General features: G+C 51.0%; 1 protein-coding gene across 1 annotated transcript in view; it reads right to left on the reverse strand.

Annotated features, from left to right (window-relative positions):
* Positions 1–1,665: 1,665 nt before the first annotated feature.
* MDGA1 (MAM domain containing glycosylphosphatidylinositol anchor 1) overlaps positions 1,666–27,413 on the reverse strand; it is a 54,525-nt gene continuing 28,777 nt past the window's right edge. The window contains exons 3-17 of the mRNA XM_090282334.1: positions 23,429–23,603; positions 21,665–21,861; positions 20,729–20,861; positions 20,206–20,475; positions 18,057–18,386; positions 15,036–15,332; positions 14,232–14,516; positions 12,473–12,624; positions 11,135–11,312; positions 10,863–10,886; positions 9,739–9,891; positions 9,298–9,432; positions 3,042–3,172; positions 2,708–2,816; positions 1,666–2,016 (exon numbers count right to left, since the gene is read on the reverse strand). Coding sequence (XP_090138460.1) covers positions 1,925–2,016; positions 2,708–2,816; positions 3,042–3,172; positions 9,298–9,432; positions 9,739–9,891; positions 10,863–10,886; positions 11,135–11,312; positions 12,473–12,624; positions 14,232–14,516; positions 15,036–15,332; positions 18,057–18,386; positions 20,206–20,475; positions 20,729–20,861; positions 21,665–21,861; positions 23,429–23,603 — 2,661 coding nt within the window. The 3' untranslated portion in view covers positions 1,666–1,924. The remainder of the gene's footprint in view (positions 2,017–2,707; positions 2,817–3,041; positions 3,173–9,297; positions 9,433–9,738; positions 9,892–10,862; positions 10,887–11,134; positions 11,313–12,472; positions 12,625–14,231; positions 14,517–15,035; positions 15,333–18,056; positions 18,387–20,205; positions 20,476–20,728; positions 20,862–21,664; positions 21,862–23,428; positions 23,604–27,413) is intronic.

Here is a 27,413-nt window from a genome sequence, read left to right on the forward strand (position 1 = left end):
ACTCATTTCGGACAGAGGCCTTGGCTGGGCCAGGAAGGCAGCCAGGCGGTTGGGTATCAGCAGACCTGCTCCAGCCCTGGCCCAGGGCCCACCAGCTGTTGGTGGTGATGGCGGAGTGGGGAGATGGGCAGCGTTTGTCTCGGTTCCCCGCCTGCCTCCTGGCATTGCTACCTTCTCTACAGCTATCCCCACCAAATGCTCCAGGAGAAGCCCTGTGACCTCCCCTTCCAAAGGTGCTTGCATTCCAGTAGGGTCATCTGTAAGCTCTTTGTCATCCATAGAGAATGAAGGTAGGAATGCACATGGTGGCAGGCAGTCTAAGACTACAGAATAGGGCTAGAAGGGGTCTATTTGGCCAGCTCCTCACATGCCTTCCTGTCACTCATGAAGATGGACATACATGCTGAGTACACAGCTGCTCCCAGGGATGAGGTACAGACCCAACCTCACGAGCAGATACACCTTACTGCACACAGACTCATATTTGCACACACTGGTGCCCAGAGATGTACCCACAGGGCTACACTGACACAAACAGGAACACACACACACACACATGCACACACCCACAGAGACACAGGCATAATGACTCGTCCTGGAAGGCGCCAAGCCTCCTCTCTCCCACGGACAGCTGGGTGGGGGTGGGGGTGGGGCTCAGGGGTGATGTTGAGGAAGAGACGTCTAGATCCCATCATACCCAACTCAGGCTCCCTACCAAGGGCCCAAGGACAGGGAGCCCTTTCACAGCTGAGGGACATGAGCTCAGCTCTCAGGGAACAGGGTGACCAGCAACTGCCCCCCCCAACCCCCAACAAACCCTTCCTCCTTCGCTGGCCCTCAGGGGGGACAGGAACAGCAACCAGACAGCACTTCCAGTGGAGGAGGGCAGGGGCAGTCTTCCCCCACACACCCTCCCATCCAGGGCACCCCCTCATGCCAAGTATATAAGAAATGGAGGCTCCATTCTACTCCCCAGCTCAGTGTCCGATATGGGGACACAAAATTGTGAAATCAGGACTTGTCCTCTGCCCCTTTCAGAGTCAAGCCTAAGCCCAGAAATGGCCTGGCCACCGCTCCCCTGGCTCTCCAGAGATGCAGCTGGGGGCAGAGGTTAGACCAGCCTGAGAGGATGGACACTGTGCTCTCAGGAATCCAGAAGCTGCAGCAGGAGCTGGGGGTAGCGGGGGAAGGTGTCAATCTTCAGACTGCCCAGGCCCAAGACCCCATGCTGGGTCTCTTCAAAGGGGGCATAGAGAGGGGGGAGTATGACATCCCAGGAACAGGTCAGGGGATCTGAAAGAGTCTCCACTTTCTAGCCCTTGCCCCAGAAACAGAGTTGCAAGCAGCAGGTGCCTCACCTTCCTTACTGTCCTCTGCACAGGGACATTCACAGAGCTCACAAAGTGTCCCCTGGCCCCCTCTGATCCCAGCCTCCCCCACTCCAGGGAGTCCCAGAGTCTGGTTAAGGGCAGGGCCCTTGTGTCTCCTCCCTTTCTGGTAAAGCCACAGGGCTGGAGCTCAGCCTTATGTTAGGGACAAAGTGAGGGCAGAAACACATGACAGGTGCAGCCAGGACAAGCCTAGGTGGCAGCAAGGTCCCTGGGTGGAAGACACCATTCAGGTGAGTCTCCCGTCTCTGCAGTAAAGAAGGTGCTGGCTGGCAGGTCGGATAGAAACTTGTGCTTTAATATCTCTGTGTGTGAGTGTGGGTGTGGGTGTGTGTGTGCGTGTGTCAAAAGACTGTCTGCAGGGCCTCCGCGCCGGACCTCTGCCCTTGTTCTCTGCTCATCCTCGCAGCCAATATAGGCCCCCTTCCTGGTGGGTCAGTCCTGCCCCAGGCACCCCGGCTGGCGGGGGTCAGTCTTTGGTACGATGCCGACACTTTGGTGTGCCAGGGGCGGGGTGGGGGGCCACGCAGCTCTCATCATCTCTGCAACGCCAAGAGGAAGATGACCGTGGGCCCCCAGAGCTGCAGGTGTGGCTGGCAGGGCACTCCACTGCCCGGCATCACCACCACTGCGACAGGAGAGAAGGGAGACAGACCAGGGCTCCAGTCAGTTTGGGAGGACCAGGGAGTAGCAGGCAGGCAGGCAGGCAGGCAGGCAGGCCGTGGGAGGGCCAGTTACTTCGCCCCCTCTCTCTGGGGACCTAAAGGTAGGCATTGTCTATGCACTTAGCATGGGCTTGAGCTGGTGTGCCGTAGGGGTTAACTCAGCCTGCTGGGGTCCAAGTCCTGGCTCTGTGGGAGCAATTTACTCGACCTCAGTCTCCTCATCTGTAAAATGACTCTCACAGTAAGAGGTCCCCCAGAGGACTGTTTTGAGGATTGAATGGTTCACGCATATTGTATCTTGCCTGCTACAGAATAACTGCTCAGTAAACTTGAGCTGTTATTGCAAACAGCTGGCCCCCCAGGGGAACCTCTGGATCCATGCACAGAGATGTACCCAGACACAGGCACGGGAGGCACTCGGGTATGAAAATAGCTCAGCACACGCACAGGAGGGCAGGATCTGGTCCTCTCCTTGTCCTACATATGCCCCACAGCCTGAGCCAAGACGGAGCCCAAGTGTTCACATAGTCACTGACACACACAGCCTGTCACCCAGCCACTCCAACCTCCCATTCAGACACAAACACTCTCCTCCCCCAACACAGGTGCCTACCCACAGCTCCCCACAGATTCACACCCCCTTTCAGTCGTCACCTTTATTGGGATCCATCTGCTTCCGGGGACACTCCCCCTTCTTTAGTGTGACATCATCTATGGCGATATCCCCCAGGTAGCCCGAGCCTCGAACCCCCTCAAAAATAATCTGCGGTGGGGTCAGAGAGCAGGGAGCAGGGGTTAGTGAGGTGCTGCCAGACAGACCGCCACTCCTTCCCCTCAGTGCCCCTGGAAGCCCCCCATCCCTCACCCTGCCTACTTTCCCCATAGGCTCCGAGGAACAACAATAAGCTTTCCACAGTGATTCCTGGCCAGAGCAACTGTCCAAGGCCTGGAAGAGCCTGTGAGGGACCTCTGGGCCCGGCAGACTCACCTGGAAGGGCCCGCTGGGGTTGATGGGCACATGGGCCTGCTGCCACACGTTGCCCTTATTGCCGCTGAGGGACCAGGCATGCGTGTCCAGGGCCCCCTTGTTCCGAGACCGTACCAGGAGGTTGAGGGAGCCTGTGGTGGGTGTGAAGAAAGGGGGCCAGTGAGGTCTGAACAGGGACACCCTTCCCCTTCCTCATTTACCAAGCCCTCCTCTTCCACCACTGCCCACAGCACTGTCCTTCACCCCATTACATACTGGTTTGATGTCCCATTATCTCAGGGCCAAGGGGAGGGGCAACAGCTAACACAGGAAAGAAACAGCAGCAGGGCTTCAGTTCACCAGGACAGTCTGCAAATTTTCTTGCAGTTCTTCCCTTCTGTCCTGATCAGCTAATCCCCCACCCTCAAAACACACACACACACCACCATTGCCCCTCTAGACAGGGAACTTGTCCCAGGGTGATGGGGCCTACGTCTGTGTGCACAGCAGGATTCCAAAACACACAATGCAGATCCATGGCAGTACATGATACGTGGGATGATTTCTGGAGGTATAGGAATAGACTTTAAAATTTTTAATACTTATATGTATGTTTAAGAGGTGACTAAAACTAGCCCTTCAAACCCATGATTTCTCTAATAGTAATGCTTAGGACAAAGCAAAGAAAAAAGGAATGAGTTGATTTAAAGAACAAGATTAGTATATGTGCCACAGAGCTGTGGTAAAAAGAATGAAAGTGAAATTTTGGAAGCATCAGTCTGTGGGTGCTGAGCCCATGTGCCCACAGCCACAGGGCCTGGAGTTCTGGAGGTGCTGAGGGACACTGGGAGTGGGGCGGGGGAACCGTGGCTTGGCTAAGACCACCTGGACCATACCATGCCTCCTTCCGGGCTCCTCCAGCCCCCAGGGACATGAAAGACCTGGCTCAGAGGGAAGAGGAATCAACTTAGATGGCGCCTGGTGGCTGACATTTCCATAGCGCTGCCCACAGACAAAGCCACACCATCTGTGACACCAGATAGACAGACCCCCAATGGGGGAGGGCCACCAAATGTTACCTGCCTGAGATTAAAGGAGTTGACTTGGACCAAGAAGAGCCTGCAAAACACAAGGTCTGGGGACAGCTGGTGCCAAGAGCTGCCAGGTAGGGTGGGAGGGGAGAGGAGGGACAAAGATAGCAAGAAACACCCCCTTCCTCACCAGCAGATGGAGTCACGAGAGGGCTGCCACCACCACCCAGTGGGCCAGGAGGTGCCATACTGGCTTCAGCAGGGCTGAAGCCCCGGTGCCTTCTGGGCTCCCCACCAGCCCCAAAGGGACTTCTTTCTCTTCTTTTTCTTAGAGATCTTCCCCTGCTCCTTTGCCCCTGGGGATCCAGCATCATTCATACCTGTTTTTTCCTTCTCACCACCCTGCCCCAAGGACACTAATGGGGAAACCAGACCTTTTCACTGTTGAAACAAAGATTGAATTTCTAGAGACTTCCAACCAAGATGGAGGCCTAGACAGACACACTGCATCTCCCTCCACAACTAAGAAGGAATACAACTACCTCAAAACTAGAGACAACCAGAAGTTCCAGAAAATCGAGCTGCATGGAAGTCCAACAGACAAAGATATAAAGAAGAAATACTCATCTAAAGAGGTAGGAGGGGCGGAGCTGGGGCAGAGAGGATGCAGTGTGGTGGTGGCAACAGCGGCTGCAGCGGCAGACCGGGGGAAAGCACAGTCACACATTTTTAAAAGTTGGGAGGGACACCTGGGGAGTTGTCCCAGCACCAGACCAGACCAGACCGCGCAGCTCACGGTCCCAGCACCGGGGAAAATCAAGTCTCATTGCTTCTGACTGTGCAGACCAGTGGGGGTTGGGGTGAAGGAAGAAACTGCCGGTCTCTCAGTCAAGTCCACTTGTTTAAAGGGCCCCCACAGTCCTAGAACATCTGCAGGCCCACCCACTCTGGGAACAACAGCCAGGGCAACAGCTAGAAAGGCACCAGTCCCATATGGAAGTGGGAGAAGTGCCTGGAAAAGGGGCGAGTGCTGAGCAAGTGGCATTGTTCCCTCTCAGGCCCCTCCCCCACATACAGCACCACAAAGTGGTGAAACAGGTTGCCCTGTACTGACGGATATCTAAGGCTCTGCCCCTTACAATGTAACAGGAGCGACAGCTCTACCTAAGACACAGAGGCAAACAAACACAGGAGCCTGTCAAGATGAGGAGACAGAGAAGTATGGCCCAAAAGGGGGAACAGACCAAGGTTCCAGTGGGAGAACTAAGCGATGAGGAGATAGCGAACCTAACAGATGAGGAGATAGACAACCTAACAGATGTAGAATTCAAAACACTGGTGATAAAGATGCTCACAGGCTTGACAGATATGCTCAAGTACGGCAAACATATAAGGAAAGAAGTGAAGGCTATGCTAAGTGAAATGAAGGAAAATCCACACAAAATCAATAGTGAAGCAAAGGAAAGCGGGGTTCAGATCAATGATTTGGAATACATAGAGGAAAAAAAACAGTCAACCAGTACAGAATGAGGAAACAAAAATTGGAAAAAATGAGGAGAGGCTTAGGAACTTCTGGGACAGCTTTAAACGTGCCAACACCCAAACCATAGCGGTGCCAGAAGGAGAAGAGTAAGAGTAAGAAATGGAAAGCTTATGTGAGAAAACAATGAAGAAAAACTCCCCAAATTTGGCGAAGAAAATAGACATACAAGTTCAGGAAGCAGAGAGAGTCCCAAACAAGGTAGACCCAAAGAGGACCACACCAAGACACATCATCATTAAAATGCCAAAGCTTCAAGATAAAGAGAGAATCTTAAAGGCAGCAAAAGAAAAGCAGAGAGTTTCCAACAAAGGGGTGCCTATAAGGCTATCAGCTGATTTCTCAAAAAAAAACTTTGCAGGCAAGAAGGGGCTGGCAAGGAGTATTCAAGGTGATGAAAAGCAAGGACTTATAACCAAGATTATTCTACCAAGCAAAGCTATCATGTAGAATGGAAGGGCAGATAAAGTGCTTCCCAGACAAGGGAAAGGTAAAGGAGTTCATCATCACCAAGCTATTATTATATGAAATGTCAAAGGCACTTATTTAAGAAACAGAAGATCAAAACTATGAACATTAAAATGACAACAAACTCACAACTATCAAAAACCGAATCTAAAAAATAAAAACAAAATCCAACTAAGCAAACCAGAACAGTAACAGAATCATAGGTATAGTGATCATTTGCAGGATTATCAGCTGGGAGGGGAACAGGGGAGAAATGGGGAAATGGTGCAGGGATTAAGAAGCATAATTGGTTGGTACAAAATAGACAGGGGGAAGTCAAGAATAATATAGGAAAGGGTGAAGCCAAAGAACTTGTATGCATGACCCATGGACATGAACTAAGGGAGGTGGGCTTGCTGGAGGGAAGGGGGTTACTGGGCAGAGGGGAGCAAAGGGAAGAAAAATTGGGACTACTCTAACAACATAATCAACAAAATATACTTCAAAAAAAATTAAATTTCTGTCCCTTCCCTGAGTACCCCATCAGCTCCAAGATCCCCCCTGCTCAGGGGCTTCCTGATAGCCTTTCCCAGGTGTCAGCCAGGGCCCAAGACCTTCAACCTCCCTTAAGAGTGGTCCTGCTCACTGCATTCTTCCCCCACATTCCTCACCTCCTCCAAAGCCAAATGCAACAGTATGCTTGAGTCTGGACATACTCCAGCTTTTCAGCCTCTGGACTTTGGCCTAGGCTCTTTCCAGTGCTTGAGATGTCCTTCCCTACCACATTCCCTTAGCTAAATCCCTCCTGTGCTTCAAGGTCTCTCTGAAATGTCACCTCCTCCCAGAAATCTTCCTAGGCTTAAGCTGGGAGTTCTCTATGTTTCCTGGGAACTCTCAGTCCTTAAACTGCAGTTGTCCAGGCCCAGCCTGCTCTCTGCTCAGGGGTGTGACAGTCATTGGGATTCCCATCTTCTCTTCCCTATGACTCCTTGAAGGAAAGTCTCCATCCAATTGCTATTGGTTCTCAACTGTCATCAAGAGAAAGGACTTTTATAGATTCTTAGGATTAGAAGTTACCTTGGGGTTTATCAAGTTCAGAGCTCCCTATCATTTGTTTATTTATTCAACTAATTGAGCACCACTAGGTGCCAGACACTATTCTAAGCACTAGAGATACATCAGTGAATAAGACAAAGACCCCTGCCCTCCTGGAACTTGTGCTCTCTTGGTGGTAAGCATTATAAAGAAAATAATTCAGGGATGGGGCTGTCAGAGACCTCTCTGAGGAGACCTGAATGAGGGAAAGGGAAGAATGTTCCAGTCCAGGGGAACATCATGAACAAAGTCATCTAAGGCAGGGACCTGCCTTGAGTATTTAAATAGAAGCAAGGAGACCAGTGTGCTCAAGCTAAGTGTTAGGCAGAGGAAGAGCAGCAGAAAATGAGGTCAGAGAAGTCAGCAGGATACGATCAGGTATAGGAGGCCTGGAGGAGATGGTGATGGAAGGGGACAGAGCCAGGAGTAGCATGACATGGACAGGGGTCCATCCCCTCCACAGCACCCTGCCAGGTATCCTCCTGTCTGGGGACAGGGCAGCTCACTCCTTTGCTGGGCACATCTAATGCTTAGAGGGTCTTTTTCAGCTGGAATCAAATCTGCTCCTGGGAAGCTTTCACTGACAGTTTGTGCCAGCCCCTGAGAAACACCAAGCAAGCTCTGGAGCCCAGACTGCTCCCGGTTACCCCAGCACCCCAGCTCACAAGGCCTGACTTCCCGGGGCTCTACTGGATCCAATATGCTCCTCTTAGCAGCTGGGTCCCCCATGTCCCTCCTGAGTTGGGGATAAAGTGACCAACTCTCCAAATGTGCCTGTGATGTGGGACTTTCAGTGTTAAATTGGGAAAGGCTGGGGCAAAGCAGAATTGGTTTGCATTGGTTACTCGAAGCTTCTCACCAAGTCCAGACCCAGCCATGGGCACACTGGCCTATGTGGATGGTCTGCAGGCCCCTTCCATCCCACCCCATGCCAGTTCATTGGTTCAGCCTGACCCATCGTGTGAGTTGTGGAGACTTCTCCATAATGAGCCTTGAGGTCCACACTTAATGAAAGTCCTTTCCTCTACTGTGCAGCCTTGGAAAACAATTAAGTGTTGTGTGGCCTGATGAGGAACGGTCACTGAGATGCACGGTTCAGAGGAAAAACAGGCTCAGAACAGTGTGTGTAAAATTGAGGAGGGGGCATAATATATGGGCACTGCTTCTCCATGCATAAAGTATTTCTGGAAATTTCCCCCCAAATCTAGTACATTGATTGCCTCTGGGGTTGGGCTATAGGTGGCAAGAGGACTGGGATGGGGAGGACTCTCTTCATGTACTCTTTTGTACCTTTTGACCCATGCAGAATACATTACCTTTCCTGTAAGTAAACAAGCAAACAAAAAAATTTTTTTAAATGTCAATTCCTCAGCAGAGTCTTCTATAACCAGGCCTCAGGGTCGGTCCCTATTACCAGCTGTCTTGGCCTCTGTCCTTCTGCTGTGGACATGTGTCACAGTGGCCACTGAATCTTATCTGGTACAATTAGTTGTTTAATGTCTGTCTCTAACTTGACTGCAGGTGCCAAGAGAATGGCAAACTTGTCCATCCAGTTTACTGCAGCACCTGATGCCCAACACAGAGCAGGAGCTCTGGAAGCAAAGGCTGCATTGATGAATTAGTTCATTGATTAATGTGACCCTTCTACCAAGGCCATGTCTTTCCAAAGAGCATTCCTTAGGTTCACACCCACACTTAGAAAGCAGGACTTCCTCTCACTGCTCACAAAGCAGCGCACTTCCAACCCTGTGTTTAGGGTCTGAGGGAGTCAGACAAACTTAGGCGCTGTGTGATCTTGGACAAATGCTTAACCTCTCTGAACACCTCCCTCACCTTGTGGTTGTGAGAGATAATGAGACCACAGATGCACAGAACCCAAGACGTCGCCTGGCACCTGGCAGACAATCAAATCCAGTCACGTCTTAGCCGTCTTCTCCATCCCCTTCAAGAACCCCATCTCATCCCGCTGGAGCCATTTTCCACCCAGTCTCAGGAAGCCTTGATCATCTTAAAACCTCACACAAGCTAGCTCTGGACCTTCCCCTCTGCTCAGCTTCAGCCAAGGTGGGAAACAGGCCACACCTGAGCAGGTTCCTAGCCTCCCGTGGAGCCCCAGTCCCTGCCCTAGCACACCCAGGACAGACTGCCTGGCCCCCTGACTCACCGATGTGCTTCCCGTACATGTGGTAGAAGAAGGAGACGCAGTAGAACTTGGCGCTGGCATTGTACAGGGGACTCACCAACCGGGCGCGGTCCCCCAGCTCCCGGGGCCTTGAAGTCTCAATGAACATGTAGTAGCCTGCAGGGGAGGGGGAGATAGCCAACAGCCCCCTCTTCTCCCCACCCAGGCCTCTTTCCACCTCATTCCTTCCCTGCCTTAGTCTCAGCTACATGAATACCAGGGGCCTCACCCCATCGCACCCCATCCTCCTTGGCTCAAATCTCAGGGGTCTAGGCCAGTCTTTGTGAGCTCTTGGCTCTACTGAAGATCCTCTTCTTCCTGAGCCTCTGTCAGGACGGGGCCGCATCTCCCCTCAGGCTGGGGCTCCCTGAGGCTAGACCCCTGAAGCAGTCCTCTATTCCTAGCAATCAGCCATGTCCTCACCCTCAGGGGTGCCGCTGATGTCCGTCGGGGGACCAGTATTGGGAGAACGCTTGGGGTTCTGGGTTAGGGCATTCTGCCGTGTCCAGTCAAAATTGTCTGTCAGGTCCTGGGTGTAGCCACAGATCTTCTCATCCTCAAAGTGGCAGGTGTTGTCTGTGTTGGGATGGGGAGGGGGGTGAGACAAGAGGGTCAGCCCCCTGAGGTCCACTGGCCCAGCTTTGCCCTCCCTGGCCACCCCTCCCAAGGTGTGGGCCCAGGATTCCAAGGCTTGAGAAGCCAGCAACAGGGTCTCTGACTAATTTGTTCCCATAACAGGACTTCTTAATCTTTTTGCGCCACCACAGGTCCTTCTGGCAACTACTGACGTCTAAGGACCCCATCTCAGAAGAATGATTTAAAATGCATAAAATGAAATACAAAGGAATGCACAGAATATCAGTTATACTAAGAGTGTTAAATATTTTTAAACAAATTTGTGATACAATAAGAAGGTTTCTTTATTATCTAATTAAGTCAGGAGATCTAGTGTTAGGTCTAATAACTGCAGTAGTTTTGAAATACTGATGGATGTAAATGATACTGAGAAGTAGCTCCAAGAACTTTACGGTGATGTGAAAACATCAGATTTCTGATGACAAAGTCACAAGTACTGATTGCACTACTATGGTTGGTTGCCTACATTCATCATTGAAGGAGCTGTTACATTTCTGCTAGAAAGTGGGAAAAATAAAGAAGTGTATGCCCTTCCAGGTTCCAGGTTCACAGACCCCCTGAATTCTGTACACAGATCCTTTGGCGGTCCATGGATCTCAGGTTAAGGACACCTGCCCCAGAGAACAGGGGATGTATATTAGCCTGGCCTTTCTTTTAAAAACAGTGTGAGTGGTGCTGAGTGAGGCCGTGAGTTACAGATGTCCCCTGACTCCAACCCTGTCCCCCACCTCTGAGGCCCAGAATAAACCCTGGATGCAAACATCTCCAAGCCCAGCCCTGCTCCTTTCTGCTTCTCCTTCAAGCTGCTGGCCTCCATCCATTTTCTCCGGGTATCTCTTCGGGTCCCTTCCTCCCACCAGGGGTGCTTTTGTGTCTCTGAGGAAAAGGAAAAGTGGAAAGGAGTGTCTCACCTGACAGACTGGGAGAGTTGATGGCTGAGAAAGCAAACAAGATAACAAAGTCAGAATTGAGTGGGGTTGTGCAGAGGGTGCCTGAGTTTAGGACCAGGGGCAGGGTCCCCAGAGCCGGGACAGGGAGTCAGAAGGACCTTGCCTATAGTGACAGAGCAGGGCATTGCACAGTAGGGAGCCCCAAGCTCAGGAACCCTGTGGGGAGGGTGGAGGAAGTCTCCTGGATATAAGATGGGCCCACCCTTCCCACCACCACCACCACCACCACCTACGTTCTGTGTAATGGATGATGCGAGAGGCCATGTCACCGGCCCCAAAAGTGGTATAGGGTGTGAGGCGGACCTCGTAGCTGTGGGGCACGCGGAGGTCAGTCAGGATGTACTCCAGCAGCTGCCCCTTGTCCACACGCCGCACTGGGATGGCTTTCACCATGGCATTGTGCTGATTCAACTGCAGATACAGGGAGTTCCCAGATGCTAGGCAGGCCACATCCTCCACCAGAGCACCAGCCCAGGCCCTGGTGTGACTTTGGGGGTCAGCATCAAGCAGCAAAAAGAGCAAAGGACTAGGAAGCCAGGCCCTCAGTTCCCTCATCTGTGGGACAAAGCAATCGCCCCTTCCATTCCTCCCTCTCAGGGCTGTCTTAATAATAAATGATAGCAACACATATCGAACACTTAATATGTGCTAGGCACTAAATGGTGTGCAATTATTAACTCATTTAAGCCTCAAAATAACGATCCTGTGAGGCAGAATACTGTAATTTTACACCCATTTTATAAATGACAAAACTGAGGCCAAAGAGATGTAGCTTGCCCACACTCATACAGAGCTGGATCCTCGCCTCGGCAGCCTGCCCAGAGTCACACTCTTACCCTCCACCAAAGCGCCCTGTGGGCTTGTAGAACCACATGAAACTAGACAGGATATGAAACCAGCACAGTGGCTCTAGCTTTGCATTTTTGAGACCCCGTAGGTGAGACTTAAGCTCATGCCTTAAGTTTCTGCCTTAAGCTTTTTAAAAAAAATTATTTTTATTTTTTAAATTTATTTTTATTGTTTTTCTGTTCCAGTTGTCCCTTTTCCCCCATTGCTCCCCCCGCGCCCAGCCCACCCCTTCTCCCACAGTCAGTCCTCACCCCGTTGTCCATGTCTGTGGGTCATTTATACTAATTCCTTTACTAAACCCTTCCCCTACTTACCCCCCTTTTCTCCCTTCCCCCCTCCCCCTTGATAACTGTTTCTCTGTTCCTTGTTCCATGTCGCTCATCTGTTCGTGTTGTTCATTAGTCTCCTGTATCAGGTGGTATCATATGGTATTTTGTTAAGCTTTTGACATAAGAGTAGATTCTGCATTTTGTGAGCCCCCTCCCCCTCCATTGACCCCTGCCCAATTCTCAGGGCTCTGCCCAGAGCATGGGTCCAGAGTGGTCCGAGCCCTAGTGCCTCCAAGCTCCTGCCGCTGTGTCCAGAACACTTCCTCTCTGGTACGGAAGGGCCGTCTATAAGAAGGATCAGTGTGTCCCACCCCCATCTCCAACCCCTGTCCCTGCCTTGATGAGCACCTCCAGGGTCAGCTGACGCCGGGGCCCCTGCCGCCCTTGGCCCACCTGGCGGACACTGAGTCTGTAGTTGAGCACGGGGTCAACAGCATCAGGCTCCCTCTGGGTCCACTGCAGCACGTAGGAGTAGTTCTTGGACAGCTTGTGGCTGCGGGTGGGGTTGGGGGTGTCGAAGTAAAACTCCGGGCTGTAGGCTTTGGCTAAGAGGGCAGGGAGGGGGGCATGGGGCCATGAGGGTGGGTGACGGGGAGAGACACAGAGAGAGGAGGCACGGGAGAGGATGGAGTGAAACAGAGAGAGGGGATGGTGGAGACAAAGAAGGAATATTGTGAAGACCGGAGATGAGGGGAGAAGAGGGATTTGGGAAGAATGAGGGTGTGGGAGGGGGTAGGGTGGGAGATGGAGAAAAGGGAGATTGAGAATTCCAAGAGGTGGTGTTGGCGAGAATGGAGCAGAAAGGCCAAGGAGAAATTTGGGGAGACAGAGGAAATATTGGAAAAGACATAAGAAAGGATTGGGGGAAAGACAGGAAGAAGGGCCATGGCATTGAGGTAGAAGGAAGAGACGAGATAGGAGTCGGAAAGAGAGAGGCAAAACGGTGGGGAGACAGGGAAAGTGTGGAGAACAGGGGAGGGGGGAGGAGGTGGGAGATGTCACAGGGGCCTCTGGCTGGCAGGGTTGGGGAGGTGGCCAGTGACCTGTGGTGCTAGCCCCCTGCTGCTGAGTGAGGGGAGCCAAACAAGAGCTAAAGGAGCACCCGGTCAGCCTGGGGCTGTCGGGAGGGCTGGGAGTGTGGTGGAATGGGGCACAGGCCTGTTCAAGGTTCTTCTAGGGCCAGCACCACCAGCTCTGACAGGGAACCGGCCCCCACCCAATGGAGAAAGAGAGACAAGGAGGGCAACCCCCTCAGCCCCTCTCCATTCCCCTCAGCACAACCTCCACCCCTTTCTGACGCACCCACTCGCGTCCGCAGCCCCATCAGCCCACCCAGGAATGACTTGATGAGATGGGGCTGAGAGGGATTTCTGGGCACCGAGGGGCCTGAAACTCGAGGGTGACCGCTCAGGAAATGTGGGCGGGCTGGCACAGCACGACCCACGAGGTTCTAGATACATTATTGAGGGTCGTCTTCTCTCCCTTAAGCTATATAGCTCAGGCCCTTCGCATGGGGCCCGCGGTCCGGAAAAGAGGAGGTTTCCCATTCCCAGTCTCTGGGACCAACGACGAAGGAGGAAGGGTTTGAAACTTGGCGCCCGAGACGTGCGGTGCGGAGGGCTTGAGCGGTTGAGTCTAAACCGGGTGTAGGGGGGACTGGAGGGGCCTTCTACGGGAACCGCGGGGAGCTGAGATAGGATTGGATAAGGCTAGAAGGGGTGGAGCCTTTCTGTGAGTCTGGGCCCTTAAAAAGGAAGGGTCCGGGCCTGGGGCCTGCCAGGCTAGAAGCGTGGGGCGTGGGCGTGGTCAAGGAGGGGCCTGGGAGGGGCGGGGCTACAGCGTCCAAGGAAAGGGGCTGAGCTAAAACAGGCGGGGCTCACAACAGGTATTGGCGGGTCTTGAAAGGGGAAGGCCTAGACTAGAGTGGGCATGAGTGGAGGGGCAGCGCTGTAAGAGGTCATGGTGGGATCCGGGTGGGATGGGCGGTGTCTAGGCCTGGCAGGGCCGGGTCTTGGAAAGGCAGCGGCCTAAACTTGGTGTAGGAGGGCAGGAACACAGCGGTGCGGGCCAGGGGTGTGCAGGACTGGAATTGGGGCGGAGGCTGGGCCCAAGTGGGTTTGGTTTGGTGGGGTGGGACCTACGGGACGCTCACCCGAGACCTGGAAGAGGCAGACCGCGGAGCCCACGTCGTTGGAGACGCTGCACTCATAGCTGCCGCTGCTGTCGCGGGTGACGGCGTCGAGGCGAAGCTCGGAGTGGTCAGGGGCCTCGGCGGCGACAGGGATGGCGGGCGGCGGAGGCAGCAGCTGCCCTTTGAAGCGCCACACAGCCGAAGCGATGCGCTGGGGGCTGCCTCGGAGGAGCGAGCAGCGCAGGAGCACTGGCCGGCCCAGAGCCTGGCGCACGTCCTGGGAGCTGGGCTCCACCTCCGGTGGGACTGGGGGCGGAGGCGGGGATGGCGGTCAGCCTGGCCGAGGTGGGTCTGAGGAGCAGCCCCACGGGGAAAGCGATTCACTCATCCCTACTGCAGTGCCCCTCACCCTGGAAAGGTGTCAGGGCAGATACACACTCGCAATACACATGCAGATACCTGCTCCCTCTTGGCCATTCCTTCCAGCCATGCATCCCAGACTGGGCTTCTATTCATGCCTTAAATGGTTCCCTCACACCCCATATAATGAAAAGCAGCATAACGTCGGGATTTAGTATCACATCCCTGCAGTTAGATGCCCTAGGTTCAAATCCCAGTCCCGCCCCCAATTAGCTGTGAGAACACTCAAGTTACTTAACCTGTCTGTGACTTGGTTTCCTTATTTGTAAAAATGTGTCAAGGTATCAATGAAGGTTTGGGGGTATCAGCAGTAGGTGGAGAGGTTTGGCTGGACTGGGGTGGGTGAAGGGGTGAAGAGGAGGTAGGCCTGGCGAGGACAGGGATGACAGCTCGGGAGGGACTCACACTGCACGTTGAGCTGCACCTGGGCTTCCCGGGGGCGCACGTTGAAGCCATTATAACGAGCCGTCTGGCAGCGGTAGGTCCCACTCATGTCGCGGCTCACTCGCTCCAGCCGCAGCTTCCCGTCCGCAGTCTCCTCCAAAGGCAGCCCCGAGGGCAGAAGAGCAGCCTCCTTGTCCACGCGGGACCAGAGCACAGGCGGTCGTGGTTTCCCCCGCACCTCACACTGCAGCTCCGCGGGTGAGCCCTCGCGCACGGTCACCACGGCCCTGCCCTTGGGCACGCTGATGGTAGGTGGCACTGGAGGGGAGGACGGGAGTTAAGAATACCCCTGAGCCGGCCTTTGCTGTGGGGCTTCTGCTTCCCTTCCCCTAGATGTGACACCCCCTTCCCCATCCCGGATGTCCCACAGATCTCTCAGTATCTCCAAGCAGAACTCACCTCCCTAATTCCTCTCCATCTTCTGGGTCTCTACCTCAGGCTCTCCCAACTCAGAAAGAGTTGAAATTGTCTTGGCCTACTCCTTCTTTTCCCTTACTCAACAATACTACTTTTGGGAGATTCCATCTTAAACAATTCTACTAAATATCTCTTCCCTCAATCTCCTCTCTCCTGCCCACCGATCCTGCTCTAACTAGTTAAAGCCACCATCTTCTCTTTCTGAAGTGTTATTATAGATCGTTAGTTTGTACCCCCAACATCCTTACACTTTCGTTCAAAGTAATAAAAGACACACGGCCAGAATAAAGACTGTGTCTCCCAGCCTGCCTTATGGCTACCATAAGACTAAATTCTGGCCAGTGGGATCTGACAGAAAACAAATATCTTTAAAGGAAGAAGCCTCCTTCCTGCAGGCGGGAATGCAGGTTGATGACTACAGCTGGAACTGCCATTGTGGAGAAGGAGGCACGTGCTAAGGAGAGCGGAACAGCAAGACAAGATGGAGTGTGGGCCCTGAGGACTTGGTGGAGCAGGGCTGCTATTCCAGCCTGGACTGCTCACTTTTGCATGAAAAAGAAATACACAGCTAGTTTATGTAAGCCACTTTTTTTTTTTTTTTTTGTAAGCCACTTTTATTTAGGGTTTTTCTATTACTCACAGCCAGATCTAATCCAACCCAACATAATGCCCAAATGGAGGGTCTTTTTAAAGGTTTCCATGGGTCCCATCCCACAACACATCAAACAAATTAAAATGCCCTACATTAAATATAAATTGCAAATAACTCTACAAGGCATGCTGAGGTTCAGTTATCTAGTTAGCATAATTTATACTCTATAAACATTTATACATTTGTTGGCTTTAATTTTGCAGTTTTCTCTTTGTATTTTGGTACCAATTAATTTATTTTTCCAGGTATAAACCATTTCTACAGACCCTTAAAAAGCCTCAATGCCCTAAGCATTAGGCTTATGAGCCAAATGGAGGAAATGGCCCTGTGCCCCATTGATTTCCTGTTTCTAAAACATCCCAGTTCCCAACCCTTCTTTACCCCCACAAGTTAATGAGCTGTTTCACCTGCTCTGAGGCTGCACCATCCTCAGGTTAAAGCTCAAACTTCTTGGCTTTGGAAACAAGACCTCTGTGCTCTGGCCTCTGCCACCCCCAGCCTCATCTTCCCTCTCTCATTCTGTGTCCCAGCTGAGAGATCCACTTGTAAAGAATATACTCCCTGGACAAGCCAAGTTTCATACACCTTGGGGGTTTCCCATCCCTTCTCTCCTGGGCTTGCCTCCCAACCTAGCAAATGTGCACATGGAGTATGGCTTGCTCCTCTGTGAAGCCTTTCCTGGCATGCTCTAGCAGCCTGGGAACCTTTCTCTTGTGTCCCCACAATGCTTTGCAGGCCCTGTCTTTAGCTCCCGTGTCCTTTCTAAGCTTTGCCTTTCCAATTCCCGCTTTACCCCAACAGGTGTCTCCCAGACTAGGCAGTGGGCTCTGAAGAGGGGGCTGTGGTCTTTCTCTGGGTTCTCGGCTCCTCACCCAGGGCCTGGCACACAGCGATTGGCAAAACAGATTTGTGGGATCTGTGCAGGCCACTGGGAAAGCCCAGCTCAGGTCAGTCTCCTTCTGGAAGCTTTAGCTGGCCCCTCCAGCTTCACCTGGCCTCTCCCTGTGCAAATGTCAGGATAGAAAGGGCCATCAAGACCATTTGGTTCAATGCCTTACAGAAGAGAAACTGAGACCCAGAGAGTTAAAAGAGGCTTAACCAAGGTCAGCCAGCTCCTCAGTGCAACGTGCTTGGGACTAGAGATGAGATTCTAGAGACCCTCTCCAAAGCCATCCCCTCCAAACTCCTGTCATTCTCAAAGTGCAAAACCTTCAGGGGAAGGGCTGAGATCAGGCTCTGAAAGGAGACTGTCTGGATTCAAATCCCAGCTCCACCACTTACTGTTGTGTTACTGTTTAAGTTTTGAAAACTCCCTGAGCCTGTTTCTTAATCTCTAAAAATTGAAAATAAACTATCTACCCCATAGGTAAATCATGAAGACAAATGAGATAAATATAAATCATCAGAACACACAGTAAATATTCAATAAATGTTAGCCATTATTTCATTATTGTTATTTATTATTATTGGAATAGAGAACCGAATCCCCTGTATAATCTGCCCCCTGCTGACCTCTCCACTCTCCTCTCACTCAATTCTCCCAGCCACACTCTCTTTCCTTCAGCTCTCCAAATAGCCCACACACTTCCCTTCCTCAGTGCCTTTTTACATGCTGGTTCCTTGGCTTGCCTTTCTCTTCCATACCCCCTTACTCTCCTTTGCCTAGTAAAATTCTGCCCCTCCTCAGGTCTCAGATCAAAGATTCTATCTGAGGAAGCATTCCTGACTCTCATGTATCAGTTTGTGGTAATTTATTTATTTGTGAGACTATCTGAAAAATGCTTGCTCTCCTACTTAGTTCCACGCTCTACGCCAGCACTTAGCACCTCCCATTTGCAAGCAGCTGCCCCATCTCCACTCTGTGGGCCTCTCCAGCTCCCTCACATCTTCCCGCTTGCCCTGTAGCTGCCCACCTGTCTCAGAGGAGATGTTGACCTCAACACTCAGGTCAGGTACAGGTGCTCCTGGGAAGGAAGCCACACACAGGTAGGTGCCATAGTCGCTGAAGTGCAGGTCAATGAGCTCTAGGCTGCTCGTGACAGCGGGCAACTCAGGATCATTTCGGGTCACCAGCAGCCTCTTGGACATACGTGCCGGCTTGCCGTTCTTGAACCACTGGTAGGTCACCTTCTCCTGGGGCACTGCATCTACATGGCAAGACAGCTTCAGGTCCTGGCCCAGCTGTATGTTCTCGCTTTCTTTGATCACGTCTGGGGTGATCTGGAACGTAGCATTCTTCATGGCTGCAGGTGAATGGGGAAGACAAGGTGTTTGGGGCTGGCCCAAGGCCAGGGTCTATGTCCCACCGCTATCCAGACCCAGCTCCTCCCCTCAAAGTGACTTTCCTGCAGGTTGGGAGCTACATGCTCCCACCACCACCACCACAAAACCCACCATTTTGATCATTCAGATGCATTTTTAAAAGTTCAAAAAAGCTTGCTATAGAAAAGTGGATTTAGTAATCATAAAGTCACCACTGATTGAACATACATGATGTGAGAGGCACTGTTCCAGGCACTTTATAAGGGTTTACTCATTTAACTCATCCCACAACCTGTAAGAAGGTATTTTAGTGTCCCCATTTTACAAGGAGGGAACAGAGGCTCAGACGACTTAATTTGGAGCCTGTGCTCTTAACCACTACAATACTTTATCTGTATTCTTGTTTTAAACCTTGAACAAACAAAGTAAAAATCTGGGAAGGATGCACCAGAATGTCACAGTGGTTCTATCTAGACAGTGAGACAGAGGGGAGTTGAGGGGAAATTTTAATCTGCACATTTTACCATTCTGTGCTATTTAACTCTTTGTAGTGAGTTTGTGTAATTTTTATAATAAAAGCCCAAATACAATAATTTTACATGTAATTACATTAAAGCATAGAGTTTAGAAAGAAAAGGGTCTGGCCTCTTTTTAAATATGAATATTGTTTAATATAGTCTTAAGAGTTAGACAGAACTCTTAATATTGGATGCTAATTGCACAGGAAACAGGTACAACAGCCAGAAACCAGGACTGGGTTGGGCTGGGTAGGCTGTATGTTACCCTAAGCAGTGACCACTAAGTATTTGATATAAATTGAGATCTCATCAACCCAGGTTTTAAAGGCCAAATGAAAACAGGTGGAGAATCTTCTGATGGGAAAAGTACAATCAGAGGAAAATATAGTTATCAGATAGCCACAATCTTGCTACCTTCTTTCTTGCTCTGGTTAATTAAAAGTCACAGAGAGCTAACTTGTGAGGAGAGTCAGAGAGAGAGACTGGTCAGTGAAAGAGAAAAAAAAAAAAAAAAAAGGAGCTCATTTCTTCAGAAGACTCTGAGTTGAATTTGGCAGAAGCTATATTTTACTTTCAGGTGCTAAAGAGCTAGAAATAGCCTGTATCTTTACAAAACATATAACAAACAACCAAATGAACAACCTAAAGTTACATAAGCAGAAGAAATTAAGGTTTTCTCCTTGAAGCAGAGTAGCAAGATCCAGATCATACCAAGCAGCTAAAGCTAGTGACTGAGGCTGAGGTTTAGTAAGGAAAGTGTACTTCTTTAGATTGTGCTCTGTTTTGTATCATTTTTACATTTAATAATTATCTTCAGATTTACTAAAATGCTTTGCTAATAAAGACTACACATGAGGTATGTGGAAATGTTTTATTTTCACTTTAATTCAGCGGCTCATGTGAAAACCAGTGTACAAAAGGAAAGCCAGAAAATTTCAAGACTCAAATCCATATTTAGCTTTTTGCAACCTCAGTTTCCCAACCTAAAAAAAAAAAAGGTATGTACTAAATACTAGACCTTCTTACCTCTTACATTGCTGAGGTTATATTTGGAAATGTAGATTGTAAATTGTAAATAAAGCCTTACACAAATTTTAATCCTGCTCTCTTCCGGCAGACATCTAAACTGCAGGGAAATGAAAGTGCCTGGAACATGCCTCTTCGGCATATATCACCTACCAAGAGGAAGAAGACAGGCCCCTGTCCCATTTCATTGCTGGTTCTTACAGGACAGGGACTCTGTTTCCCTCAAAGTTCCCTCCCACCCCGCCGAGCCACGTACATCGCACAAGCAGGTTGACGGTCTTCTTCGCAGGGTTGCCCACATTGTTGGTGGCTGTGCAGTTGTAGTAGCCAGAGTCCAGGGCCTGCACTGAAGGGATACTGAGGGTGCCACCCTGGGCCAGAGCCCCCAGGGGCAGCGGGCCTGGCCCATGGGACCACTGCAGCTGGGGTAGGGGATCTCCGCCTGTCAGCAGACACTGCACGGTCACATTCTCCCCAGGGTTCACCACCAGAGTTTCATTCACAGACAGCTTCAGGGCTGGTGGTGCTAAGAGGATAAGGGGGTAGGGTCTTAGGGGATCATGAGGCAGGGCTGAATGTGGGGATACAGGGAGCTAGGAAAACCATGGGGGTGAAGAAAGATGGGGGATAAGGACGAGGAGAAGGCAGGGAGCAGGCAGAAGGGAGGAGGGGATACACTAGTGGTGATGTGACTAGAGTCCTCTGCGGGGTGAGGCACTGGCTTCTGATTGGGGCGTCAGCTCAGGTGGGCAAAGGTAAGGGCAGGAAGGTGCCTGTACCCGTGGTGTTGGTGAGCCGGAAGGTGATGGCCTTGTCCGGGATGCCGCACACATTTCGTACAGACACCTGGCAGGTGTAGCTGGCGTAGTCCTGGGGCCGAAGGTTCTTCAACTTCAGGACCTTGGTCTCCCCCTGGGCAGCAGTGGACCACCGGTGTGAAGGGTCTGCTTGAGGCTCCAGGGACCCCTCACATACTTACCCAGCACCAGAGGCTAAAGCAAATTCCTCTTCTAATTTCTATCTTTCCCAGCCTCCACCTCATTTATCCCCAGCGAGCCTGAGTCTGGGGTGGATGCTACACTCTTCAAACCCTGAGCTTCTCTGGGTCCGAGGCTGCCCTGGTGCACACTGGCCAGGACCAGGCCTCAATCTCTCCACTTTGGGAAATGGAAGGGTAAGGAGGGAGCCCTACCACCCACACAAGCATGGAACTGGCCCCACAGGCCGTGACCACAGGTGACACTCTTGACAGCCACCTAGGAAAGCCACCTTTGAAAGCCCTCCCTGGTAGGATGGTTTCATCACCATGTCCTAGCACAGTATGGGGATTATGGGAAGTGGATTCACCACTGCATCTGCCCACGGGGTCCCAATACTCTGACAGCCAGCAGTGGGCAGGGATCACTTGCCTGCCTCTAGAGGGTGATCCCTTTCCAAACTGGCAATGTTCCAGATGGACATGTTGCCGTAGGGACTCTCCTGTCCCCATCACTGTTCCCTGAGCCTTCTGTCCCAATTTCACCTGCCCCAGGGTGTCTGAAGCCCAATCAAGATACATGCTTCTGATGTCAGAACAGAACTGCTTTAGTTGGAGCAGTCCCAAGAACTCCTGAGGGTGGGGCCTCAGTCCCTGTGCCCCTCTCCCTTGTTGAGTGCAGGAGGAAGAGCGTAAGGTGAACCATGAGGAGACCAGGCCAGCTACTGCCCATCCTGACCTGAGTATAGAGGGGCTCATAGATGTCGACTCCATTGTCTTGGCTGTGCGACAGGGTGTCGGAGCCCCGCTTCCAGATGAAGCGCGCAGGCGGGTTGGAGTTGACAGTACAGCGCAGGAACACTGTCTTCTCCTGGTAGAAGTTGCCTCGGACATCGCTCACTGTCTGGTGAACCGTCAGCACCGGCTCGTCCAGGTCTGCAAGGGCACAAGCCTAATGGAGTTAGGACTGGGCGACCCCAAGGTTGGGAGTTTGGGTCCTCAGAGAAAGCTGAGTCACCCTAAAGGATGCTTCTAGAGAGCCAGGTGCTCTCCCAATCCTGCAAACTTGACCACCCTTTAGAATTAGGGGACTGGACTTGGGAGGAAGCAGTTGCAAGACTAGAAATCAGGAGACCCTGGTTCAAATCTCAGGCTAGTTATTAATTTGTACTGTGACCTAACTCCCTTCTTTGCCTGTTTCCTCGCTGGCAAATTGGACTAGATTGGTAGTTCTTGCTCCTGTTTGCACAATAAAATCACATAGAGATTTTCTTTTTTAATATCGATGCCTGGAAGAGCTCACTAATGGTGTCAGAAATCAGAAGAGTGATTGCCTCTAAGAAGATCACTGACTGGGAGGGGGCATTAGGAAACTTTCTAGGGTCCTGGAAATTCTCTTGATTTGGATGATGTTTACACACGGACATACATATGTAAGAATTCATTAATCTGTACATTTAAGATTAGGGTCCTCTACTGGATGTAGGTTAGTCCTCAATCTTTAAAAAAAACTCCAATGCTGGGGCCCCAACCCCAACCAATTATATCAGTCTCTGAAGTAGGACCCAGACATCAGTATTTTTTAAAGGGATCCTCTAGAAATTCTAATGTGCAACCAGGATTGTGAACCAAAGGCACCAACAATTCCACATTCAAACATCCCACAATGAATGTTCCAACATCCGAACATTCTTTCCTCCTTCCGCAGCCCACTTAGATAGCAGTCATGACCAGGGCTGTGGGCCGAGGTGGGGCAGTGGTGAAGTCCCGGCCATGCCTGCCAGCCCCTTCCAGCCCCAATAACTCGAGAAACAACCCTCAGCCCCAGGGTCTGTCAGGCACCTAGGTGGCTGATGTGGGACAGAAGAGAGGGTCTGGGGTTTCCGGGCTCACCACTCTACTGGGCCCCACTGGGGCACTGTGCGGCCTATTTAATGGGTAGGTTATTGTAGACATTAAGGTGGTATCAGACAGGCCCTTGGGTGCAGCCCCACAGGTGCCGGGTTCTGCGTCAGCTGGACAGGCACAGAGGTGAGTGGCGAGCAGGGAGATAGCCTCCTGGGGTTAAGGGAATATCCATGGAGGCAGCTAGGGGCTAGAGGCTCCCCATTCAAGCAGCATCAAGGACTGAGGGGTGCTTGCTCCTGCTTGGGGTGGGGTGAGGGAGTTTCAGAGCTGCCGTGGGGGAAAGCAGAGGCATGAGATGCTGTGCGAAGGGGCACTAGCACCTCCGTCTCTTCATCTGTGTAATGGGGTAATCCAGCTTGCCCCGCCCTCCCTGACCATGTTACAGGGATGTTGCGAGGTTCATGTGGGACTACAGATGGGAGCGTGAGCCTGACGGGGTAGCACTCAGCGAAGGGACAGCAGAGACGCCCCTCTTTAGCATGGAAGAGACAAAATCTCTACTGTCCTCCTCCACGGAGGTGTCGGTTGCCCACAGCCCACCCACCCTGCGCGGGGTTGTCCCCCACCAGGATGGTCAGGGAGGGCCCCGACTCACACTGCACGTCCACGCGGATGGACTTGATGGCCGGCACTCCCACGCCGTTCTCCGCTTTGCAGTAGTAGCGGCCACCCTGTGTGCGTGCGATGCGCTCAATGCGCAGCGTCTCATTGAACACCGACGTCTCCTGGAACTTGTCTGACGCACTGCCCGCCGTCTTGGTCCACCGCACCTGGGCAGGCAGGGCGGGGCAGAGTCAGACGCCGCAGTGGGGGTTGGGGGACCTCCGGAATGAACTAGTCAGTATGTCTCTCCTCTCACCCCCATGGTTTCTCACAGGTGCACGTGGGGCATCCACAGGCCTAGGAAACTAACCTAGACAGACTTGTGGGGATGTACAGGCAAGGTAGGATGCCTCAGCCAGGAGCCTGGGGAATCGGGGGTCAGTTGGATGGGGCTTTAAAGAAGGAAGTATGTGCAGTAGTCAGGAGCATGGATTTGTGGGCAAATTGCCCAACCTCTCCTGCTTTCCTCTTCTCATTTGTAAAACGGAGAATATTACCCTCTCTTAGGGTTACTGGGAGGATGTAATTAATGTATACTTAGTGCCTGGAAGACTAAGGTTACTCATCTCTCAGCTTCATATTTCTCTTTTGTGCAAGAGGGCTATGTGGCACCCAGCCTCCAAGATGGCACCAAATGATCCACCTCCTGGTTCTCCCACTTTGAGGCACAGATGGTCTGTGTGACCAATAGAGTACAGCAGGAGTGATGGTATGTCACTCTCTTTATCAGGGTATAAAAGACTGTGATTCCCATCTTGATGGCTTTCTCAGGTCACTGCTCTGGGGAAAGCCAGCTGTCATGTCATGAGCAACCCTATGGAGAGGTGCACAGGGGAGGAAGGGAAGCCTCAGGTCAACAGCCACAGAAGCTGGCACGGGGGAAGGGGATCCTCCATCCCCAGTCAGTCCTCAAATGACTACAGCCTGGTCTGAAGCCATGGAGTCAGAACCAGCCACTCGGGCATTCCTGTCCCACAAAAACTAGAAGACCGTAAGTGTTTGTTGTTTTAAGCCCCTACATTTTGGAGCACTTGTTATGCAGCAATAGAAAACTATAACTATTATGTAGCATAATACCCACTTTGCAGGTTCATTAATGGAGGGGGCCCTGCTATGTATACTAGTCACTCAACTAATGTCTATTATTAACATTGCCTTAGATTATGGGACACTTTCAAAAGATCACACAAGAAACTGGAGCTACTATTCAGATTACCAGGGGTTTAAGAAAAACTGACCAGTTCCAGATTACTAAATTCTAAGGATTGGAGGATGATGTAGTGAAGCTTCCATCTTAATGTGGAGGAGAATTGCTTGTTACCGAGTCAGGGCAAGGGCCTGAGCCTGGTGACTAGGTCAGGCCATAGGTCACAAAAACAGAAAGGCTGGGAGAAGTAGGTGACAGGGAGGGGCCACTGCAGGCCATAACATTGCTACTCTTGTCCCCTCACCACCCTCAACTCTACCCTCGTGGATTTAGAGCTTATGAAACTTGGGGAAGGCTGCAGGCAGCCTCAGGCAATCCATACTTAGGCTAGAGAGTGCATTGTACTTGACTTTTCTCTTTGCACTTGACTTTTGTGGTTTTAACATGATTTGTCTAGATGGGGTTTATTTACATTCTGCTTAGGACATGGTTTGCTTAATCCATTTGAGGGTTCATACCTTTCTTCCAGTCTACAAAATTCTCAGCCCATTGCTTCCTCTCAGCACTGTCGCACCTAGAATACCTAAGTTTACGGTGTTGCTTCTCATTCTCTCCTCCTGTCTTCCAGCTTCCTTTTCACATCTCCATCTCTTTGTCTTCTCCAGTGTGCACTGGGGTTGATTTCCTCAGATCTAGTGCCTAATTCATTCATTTTCTCTTTAATTTTCTCTATGGTATTAAGGCCAAATTTTTCAGAATCTTACTTTGTTTTCTAAAATTTCTATTTGCTTTTGTTTCCATATCTAACTGATCAGGTTTTACAACCTCCTGCCTTGTACATTCTAGTCCTCCTATTACCTCTTTAAACATTTTAAATGCTTATTTTAAAGATCCTTTCAAATTGCTCTGCTATCTGTTTCCTTTGATATGCATTGTTCAATTATTTGAGTATATGAACTGGCTCTCCTGGTGCTGTATTTTTAAATGAGTTTTAAAACTTTACTGCACAGGCTTGTAATCAGTGGGAATTATCTTCCACAGAAGTCCCACTCAGGCTCTGACAGACCTGTCTGTGGTGTAGCCTTATGGTTGCCTATGGCCAAGATACATGGGTTCACGGGTTCCAATCAGTTTTTCTGTTAGTTTCTCAGCTTAGGGTTTCCTCACCACATGGATAATGCAAGACACAGACAGACTTAGGGTCATGCTCTCTCACAGATGATGGTTTACTCCCACATCCTGAAACAGAGAGTTGGCTCCCTGCTGTGACTTTGGGCTGCGGGACAGGGGTCTTCTGGTCCCCAGTTACAGGTGGTTCCACTCTTGTCGAGCTTCCAGCTTTAGACAGAGTCCAATTCCAGTTTCCAGCCACAGACGGCCCGTGGCCTCAACTCAATCCCCTCTGTGTGTGCATTAATACTAGAACCTGAGTCCAAGAAGTCCAGGTCCTTTTAAGGACCAGGTTCTTCCACTTCTGCTCACTGCCATCACTATAGAGTCCTTCTTCATTATGGCCCCAGGGATTCCCTCTCTCTTGATATACAGAGTGAAGAATTCCATGCCCACTCAGTCCCCCATTCCGACACAAAGTGAGCCATGAGATGATGCTGCTCCCCTATAAGACCAAATGCTCCATGACGACAGGAAGTGCAGCTGTATCCTCGGGCCCCATCACAGTTCTTGGCACATAGCAAGTACCCAACATATATTTGATGTAATGAAATGAATGAAAAGGAAACTAGAAGGCACTTCAGGAGAGCTGAGTGGCACAGGTTAAAACCGGAATGAAAAGGGTGTACTTGGGCAAGTTCGACTGGAGCACAGGGTGTGAGGCAGATGGCAGTGGGAGATGAACCAGGAAAGGCAGGTGGGGGCCCATTGTGGGAGGTCTTCAGTTCTACCTCCAGGAGCCTGCACTGGGTCTGGTTGGTAATGGGGAGCCATGGAAGGTGTCTGAGCAGGACAGTGATATGATGTAGCAGGCTGGAGGATGAAAATTCTGGGATCAGGGTGCAGGAATGGATCAGAGGGGGAGATTTGAGAGAATGTGAGGCCAATTAGAGTCTACTGCAGTGGACCAAAGAAGAGGACTGAAGGTCTGACCTAGAGGAGTAATGAGGAATAGAGAGGAGAAGACCTACGCAAGAGCATAAAAAGAAAAGTGTCAGAGGCTGCTATGTGTCGGAAATGAGATGGGACAGAGTCAAATAGGAGCCCAGGTGTTTGAGCCTGGGTAGCAGGAAATACAATGAAACCATGGATAGAAATAGAAAAACGAATGCATGTACATACAGCCGCAACCACAAATGACTCACACATGTGATGCACAAGGGGACACACACAGATGGCCAGTGTGGCCTCAGGGAGAGATGGCCCAGCTGCCTCCCTGGCATCAGGGAGAACCATGCCTAATAGTCACACCTGACACCAGCCTGAAGATTGGCAGCACAGTTTCCACTTCTAAATAAACCTTCAAGAAGGAGCAAGCCAGTGCTCATAGTTCCAGGTGAGAAGAGTCTTTAGGGGTTTCCTTGTCCATCTGCTTATCTCAAGGCCAAACCTACTAAAGCCATCCCTGTTCCCAAAATTATCCTGATAAAAGGATTTGGCATTTCACTCTCCTTCCTAGGATCCAATCTAAACCTTTTCTGCTGCTCTTAAAGGTCACAGCAGCTCACCAGCAAATTCCACCCATCCCTCCATCCCACTGCCTCCTGCCTCCTCTCATTGGCTCTCAGTGATAACCAGCCTACACTCCCTGTCTGAACCATTCAGTTTTTCTGGAACAAAATTCACCTGGCATTTCCAGATACTCAGCATCTGTTGCTTT

This window comes from Furipterus horrens, unplaced genomic scaffold (assembly GCF_987537825.1).
Source record: "Furipterus horrens unplaced genomic scaffold, mFurHor1.1.pri manual_scaffold_6, whole genome shotgun sequence".
Taxonomy (NCBI): Eukaryota; Metazoa; Chordata; class Mammalia; order Chiroptera; family Furipteridae; genus Furipterus; species Furipterus horrens.